The sequence below is a fragment of the Haemaphysalis longicornis genome, unplaced genomic scaffold (genome assembly GCF_048455015.1).
Source record: "Haemaphysalis longicornis isolate Haplotype H1 unplaced genomic scaffold, Haemaphysalis longicornis Haplotype H1 scaffold_12, whole genome shotgun sequence".
NCBI lineage: Eukaryota > Metazoa > Arthropoda > Arachnida > Ixodida > Ixodidae > Haemaphysalis > Haemaphysalis longicornis.
In genome coordinates, this window is record NW_027526225.1 from 81,154,446 (window position 1) to 81,162,136 (window position 7,691).

Below are 7,691 nucleotides of genomic sequence, written 5' to 3' on the forward strand. Positions count from 1 at the left end.
ACATCAATCGAACCGCCGCCGGTGCTGGTGGCGGAGCCAGTGCGGAGGCTCAGCGGAAGAGAGAGAGAGGGAAAGGGGAAGTCGAAGGGGTGTGTAGACGGAAGTTATCGCTACGTCCGCCGCAATCATCCGTCTTGATCTGTCGCGGATTAAACGGATATACCCGGGTAAGCCCGACGAGGCATCACGACGTGACGAGCACGCTTTTAGGGACCCAGGGAAGCGCAAACGGCTCGGTAAAGACAGCGGAGTCTTCGCCAAGCCGTGTGCAATGGCGGTAAGAGGGACCCGCGAATTTCGAAGCACTGTGAAGAAAGTAAATAAAAAAGAACGTTGATACGGCGACGATATTAAAAGAGAATAAATGGCGGTTTATCGTTATCTCTTTTTGAAAAACCTTCGTCACTTCTAACACGAAAGTGTTTTATTCTTGGATACACAAAGATTTCAATGGCGGCATATCCGTGACGGAAATGACGCCAATACAGCGAAGCAAGAGGCCTGTAGACAGTGCACCCCTGCACACAGGGTCTTCTTGCGGGGAAGACACCTTTAGAACTAAGGAGTACGTTATACTTAAGGCTGTTCGCTTTCGGGTTGTATATTTTAACATGAAAGTGTTTTATGCCGGGATACACCCAGATTTCTCTGACGTCATATCCGTCACGGAAATGACGCCAGTAAACCTTTGCCAAAGCGACCCGCCAGCAGGACGTCGCTCGCCAAGCACACCCACAAGACAGCCACCGACCCGCAAATCATGCTCATCTGCATATTTCGCTGGACATTTCACTTTCGTGTTTTACCGATTCCCATGACAGAGGAATCAACCACAGTTTTTTTTTTTTTTGTTATTACCCAGAGTGCACGCAATAGATGCTCGTGTCTACAGCTTAATGTATTAAATTCAAGGCCCTCATAAAGGTCACAACCGCCGCCATTACCGGATACTGCAGGGACGAAGGTTAAGGGGTGCATTCTTACCTCCCAAAAATGACGACCGGCTACCTGATAATGCTGCCCATGGCGCCACGCAACGAGTATCCTTATAGGGCACTACCTATACATGACGTTTCTGTTCGCAACATTTGTAAATATATTTAGTAGTGACATTTTCCCTGCATTCAACACTCCTTGTCAAACAAATCGCTCTCGCTTTTACTGCAACCACGCGCCCTTCCCTCCTCCCTGAACTTAAATTTGTGCGAAATATATATTAGATCTCGGATGCCTTACCAATATATATATATATATATATATACCGCGGGTTTGGAAGTGGATTAATTGAAAATTTTACTTAGACGAAGGTCACGTACGTTTCGGTTAAGGCTCTACGTAAAGAACACGATCGATACGGTATGGTCCCCACCACGGAGTGGTCCCCACAAATGAAACAAACGCGGAAAAGTCTCAATGCGACAACGAGAACCCCGTTCTCCAAACGTGCTTTTTTTTTTTCCTGCTTGCCTGAACGAATCTGGTAGAATTTGTGCTCCGTATGTGATTTAATTACTGGAATTATGCAGTATTACCGACTGTCCTTCTCCCAACAAACGTTGCGGTTCTCAACTAAAGCCAAGCCTTTAATTAAAACTCCTCGTGAGAAAACAAGAAATCGCAAAATGCCGATCGCCTGTTAAAAAAAAAACACGTTTTTTTACGTAGCTCTGTTTTTAGTAAGACTCGCTCTCCGTAGACGGATCGTTCCGCTATCATTAGGAGGTCTATCCGGTTCCCGCGGGAGCAAATCGATTATCCAACGCTTTTAAGTTCTAAGCTTTCTTATTGCGAATAGGCACTTCCAGCGGCGCCACAAAACGGACCAGAACCACGTAAATCTTCTTTGCCCGGCGCTACCAGCTATCCTGAAATTTTACGCTAATACAACATCCCACAAATCCCACCCACCCCCCATTCCCTCATGCCTCTAAAAGCAAGAGCACTTGCTTTTTTTTTTTTTTTCAGATCCTCAAAGGGAACTATTCTCGAGGTTCCTTTGAAGTGTACTGGAGCAAATCTTTCTATATATTAAACTCCCTTGAGGCATATGCACGTCATTAGAATGCTCAGCAAAACGTTCAGTAATGCACGTTCAGTAAAACGAGCGCACGTGTACGTTTTTATGAGCTTTATGAAATTTTACGAGTCTGGTTCGGGGAACGTAAATTCCGTAGTTAGTGCGTTGTTACAAGCGGCACATTTTTATTGACCTCTCTTGTCTATTACAGGGTTCAAAGCTTAACTTAGTCACTTAGTTATAAACTCATTACTCGTGAAGTTTGTCGGCTCAAGGGTCTCAGGAGATGTCATATTTAACTAGACCAGAGTTATATTTATACTTATTCCGTGGTTTTCACCAGGCGTCCAATATTTAGGCCTTTGCGTTTCTGAGGCGCAGCGATACAACCACGAGTGTCCACAGACAGTTTTCTGGGAGAGGAGGGAACCTACTCGAGGTATCAGCGGGAAGCGACCAAGAAGTCCGAAGACATTTTCAAACAAGTCTCTGCGTAGACTTGACGGAAAACTAAAGGCTGAATAAAATTTTGTTTGAATTGAAAGATCATACGTTTCGTAGCCCTCTTGGCTTTCGTTCTACGAGCTATGATGCGTTATTTCCTCAGAAATCCGTACCGATAGCTGGCATTTCTCTCTCCCGCTTCTTTTTTTTTTTTTTTTTTTTTTTTGTGACGTAGACCTCGCGTCACAAAAACTCCCTGCATTAAGTGCCCTAATCCTTGACGGTAGATAAGGTTCGAACCGGGTGCAGGCACGCTTTACCGATAGCAAAAATCGCGCAGATAACGGATTACAAGCTTAGGCGGATCTCTTAACCACCTGCGCTGCATCTTGTATACCTTTTACCGCTTCCTGTCGGAAATATTGCTTGCAAGAAGCTCGGGCGTTCCCCGTGGTAGGTTATTGACCTCACTAATTGCGCACTAATGCTTTTCCGAAACGTAACTGAAAGCGTGATGGCCGACTCTGAAGCGTGAGGAAACCAGCCTGTCTCGCAATGTATGAAAGCTGTATCGTCTGTTTTTTTTTTTAATTAGATCAGCCCACGGGACGTTTCGATTTACATTTATCTCACGTTCCCAACCACTTCGGAAATGTTTACTTCAGGGAAACATCTACAGATGCTTGTCCAATGAGCTCTCGACGTTCACAACTCCTGTGAAGTCACAAACCGTAGTACCCAAAAGCGTGCGGGGCGTCGTCGCGGCCTGTTTTCACGTTTCTGGCGTTTTCTCCCAACTGGTAGTTGCGAGAACGGCGTATCTAGATTCTCGGCACCGTAATCTACCGACACAGGACAACTCGTTCCCACCCTTTAGTGTTCTTTTAACCGAAAAACTGAGGCTTCTTACAAACCTTGGGACAAGATTGGAAGGGGGAGAGGGATAACACGTTTTCTGACAGACAGCTCTCCAACTCGGCCCTTTTCGTGCTGGTCCTCGTCTTTTCACGATGTTCTTTCAGTCAAGAGCTTCAACCAACTCCCCTTAACTTTAGTTTCAGTACTTTTCAGGTCTCCCCATCTCCCTTTTCTTGTGGTTGCGCACGGACCACAGTGTAAAAGTTTCTTACGTTTTTTTTTTTTTTTTTTTTTTTTTTTTTTTTTTCAAATTTCTTTTAATGATACAGCCACCACCACGTGTACAACATTCATCGAGTGGTTCTCACAAAATTAGTCACTAAATGCAGCCGGCCCACGTTGGTTTTCATCACGCTGTAACATAGTGTCATGACAAGGCGCAAGCTTTTGTGTTCCGAAAAAAAAAATAGTCAACGGGAAATGAAAGCCTCAATGAAGTGGCTTTCCCTGCTGCCAGCAACACTCTCCTCCATGTGCTAACATTATATATTTAAAGTACATTACACGCTGATAGCGTGCGTTTAATGCGACACAAATTCGCGATTTTCACATTTCTGTTCACGTCGACACTCCTGTCTGACTTGTAACATCTCCCTTTCGACGAGAGTTTCGAACTGAATGGACAAACTTAGGCGGAATATCGTCTTGGGACGTGACTTCACTCCAAGGCATTCCCGTCTCATTTGAACTCATTTAGTGTGGAGCACCAGTTTCGAAATGAGCGCAAATTGCCCCCGGTTGAAGCAATCAAAACACAGGCTACAGCGCTGAAAACGATTTTCGCCGGCTCCGTGGAAATTGCCGCTCGGTTGTTTTATGACTTCTTGTTTGTAACCCTCCCCTTCAGTGTTTCATTTTTGTTCGACCGTGACGCGAAATGCTGCCACGCCGCGGAAAAAAAAATATCTCACACAATGGTCCCGCGTTGTGGGTGCGCCCGCTCTTCCAACAGCATCTGACCCGGCTGGCGAACGCAGATCGGATTCCACGCTCCCACGCGATACCACTCGCCCGGTTGACATGAAACACGCGCGCGCTATGTTTGCTCTCGGACGTTTGCATGTCGTCTGTACCGCAACGTTCCATCATCCAGCCGTTCCAACATCTCAGTACATCGAAGTATTGCAACTTACAACAGCCTGGAGAACGGACTTAACTCAACAGCGCCGAAGTTATGAACTAATTTGGCTTCGTATTGTACTGTGGTTCGTTGCGGAAAAAAAAATAACTTCACCGAACAGCTGGGGTTGACCGGACGTAGCATGTGTCAAACAAGTAGCCGCGCTTTAAAGTTTTCGCGTTTCTTTATTTCTTATCTATCACAAAACCTGCATGTTAAAATATGAGGTCGGGTAGACGATTCTACTCGCTAGTGTAGCGGGGGAAAGTTACGCAACGACTGCGCACTGAGCGACGGAAGTTTGACAGTCAGGGTACAAAAACCGCGCGACAAACTGTCGATAGGCGATCACTCACTCTTTGCCGTCGAAGAAGGCAGTGCGGGAAAGAGTAGGACACACACGATGAACTGAAACATGGCACCAGTCACACAGGTCGTTCCACGACTCACGGGAAACTTGCAGGTTCTCGCCATGAAAACATCCACTGACGTTCCTCACATGGGACGCGTCGCCGTCGTTATGAGTCACGCACGCGCGACCACCGGTCGCCACACACTTTCACGCGCTCCAAACTGCACACACTGTCTTCAGCATCCCGACGCCGCCGACTTCGCACGCGCAGCGAATGGCTGGGACACTGACGCGGTCATTTTTCTCCGAACAAACTTCGAGAAAACCGCTTCGTCGCCGGCCGTCGACATCGTCCAATCGGCCCAACATCTGCCAGTCGGCGAACACTGGCTTCGCGCCTTTCTTCCGCCGCCGTGAGGCGGGGCTCGATGCGCGTCTGTAAAGCTCGGTGGCCTAGTGGCGACATCTCCCGCGGGAAGAATCAAGCTGATTTTAAAAAGAACTCGTTTAGTTTCCGTGAGGTAGCGCTACATGACTGGTTCGTCCGAAAGTTTTAAAATTTCGCGTGATAATACTGCGTGCCTTGTGAGGCGGAAATAATAAAACAGAGACTTTTTTGTTGCTCTCTCTACTGCGCTTCCTTGAGCGCTTATATGATTTAATACTACTGCTTTTAGTAAACGCTATGCGAGCACTAGCATCCACGTGTGCACGCTGATTGGCGGTGGTTGCTTAGTAGCGCCGCTTTGGGGCCACTAACTAAAACTCAATTTATAATGCTTATTCAGTCTTCGGGAGATGGCGCCCCTGGGCCTTCATAATTTTCGGAAGTGCAGTTGAACCTGGAGGCAACAAAGTTGACAAAAGTTCGCAATTTTTCGTTGCATCCAGGTTTTCGTTACATGCAGGTTTCCAGTTAAGGATCACGGGGATGAAGCATAAACGAAGCCCAGATGCTAGACATCATTGAATCTGAACTCACACATCAATTATTTATTTCACATTCAAAAATTGCGCGAGTTTTGTCTGCTGCTTCGCACCAGCTTGGACACTACATGACACTCCAAAGAAGCAATTGGTCACTTACCCCCTATTCGCAAACCAAACTTCGGTATCACTTTTGACACTTAGCGGTGTTTTAAAGCGTTTCAAGAACCAAACGTATGCCGAAAGGACTCCTTTTCGCGAACTTGATGCTCTTTTTTGCACTCAGAATTGTTGAGTGGGTGATCACCGGGATAGTGTACAGGGCGGCGACAATCTTCTTTCTCGTAGGCGAAGATGGCCTTCAAAATTGCAAGGTTGTCTTGAAAAGACAAAACATTTCGTTTCCTGGAAGCAGCACTCATAACCGACGAACCGATACCACAGAAACCAGTGGGGACGCGCGACTGCACGCCGACAGGACGGCCTGGCACCTTAAAACGCAAGTCTCGAACCGAAACCGCACTCACACGTGGAAACGCATGGTAGTTTGCCATGCGCATGAAAAAAAAGTGAAGTACAGTTACTCTTGCTACCCGGTGTGGTGTTCACTAGAGCCACTAAATAAGCTACACTTCATCTAGTGGCTCTAGTGTTCACGTTACACAAGCAAAACCAGAAGTGGCTGCTACATTAGCCACGGATGGCGCTAGCCGCTCTGTTTATCATCATCACAGTCGTCGTCGTCGTCGTCGTGAGGAATTTCTTTTATGCGACTCTAGAGGTTTTCGTAGCTGCTGGCTTCTCACAGTATGGCTAGTATATGCGCTAAATTAGTGCATTTCTCCAGCCGATTTTCCGTAAAAGTGCAAGAACAATGAGTGATCCGCTTAGCGCCTTCGTTACATCAAGGTTAACCGCGGAAGTGCCTTCGTTACATATAGGTCGCAAACACATGGGCTCCAATGGGGAGGGTAATGGGGATATAAAGACTTCGTTAAATCCAGGAATGCGTTTCATAGAGGTTATTTACGTCCAGGTACGACTGTATGTTTGTCACTTTCCAAAAGTGAGGCAAGGCAGGACCCAAGCAATCACGGAAGTCCTTGGGACGTCCGAAATACAGGCGAACATCCAATGTCCAGTGCGGACGGCCACTGTAAGTCCATGTTTAGATGCACATCCGTTTCTGGATGTCCACTGACGTTGGAAACTGTACAAGTCCGAATAACATCCGCCAGCGGACGTACAAAGTTACTACGAAGTATCAAATAATGGCTTAAATTGATTATAAAAGCAAGAACAAAAGAGCTACTTTGCGCTTCAAATTAAAAGATCTTGTACACCAACACCCTGACTTGTATATTGCAAGTTTCATCTGCATATGTATGATATTTTTACTACTTTTTTACTTTTTTGAAGAAGCTCAGGGTCTCCAACGATTATCTGTTTGGGGAATGATATATAAGAATTGAGAACCGCTAACCAAACGTGAAGCAAGTTCACTTTGTTTATGTATTCCTGTCTACCGGTTGGTCTTGTGCGCTGCAGTATTCATTGTAAGAACATCTAGTTGGTGATTCTGGAAATTTTTACTGAAGATCCAAAATACATCCAATTTCGCACGTCCCAACCGGACGTACGGAAGTGCTAAATCAAGACGTCCCACTGTCATACATGGTACGTCCATCGGCACTGAAACGGACGTCCCCTGGACATCTGCTAGAGCCGGAATGAACGTACGGTGACCGGCCGACGGACGTTCGGTAGTTGCTTGTGGATTTCTAGAAACGTTGCTCTAGAACAGAAGTCGGAAACTGCGGCCCACGGGCCGCAGGTTGTATTATGTATTGTGCAAGTTGTATTATTACGCAGTATTATGCGGTCCCCAGCACGCCGTCAGAACACCCCTCCCT

At 46.5% G+C, this 7,691-nt stretch overlaps 1 protein-coding gene across 1 annotated transcript in view; it reads right to left on the reverse strand.

The window, feature by feature from the left end:
* LOC144162859 (muscle, skeletal receptor tyrosine protein kinase-like) overlaps positions 1-5,247 on the reverse strand; it is a gene marked incomplete in the record, with an annotated part of 645,867 nt that extends 640,620 nt beyond the window's left edge. The window contains 1 exon segment of the mRNA XM_077693565.1: positions 4,856-5,247. Within this exon segment, the coding sequence (XP_077549691.1) occupies positions 4,856-4,973 (118 nt within the window).
* Between the last annotated feature and the right edge of the window lie 2,444 nt (positions 5,248-7,691).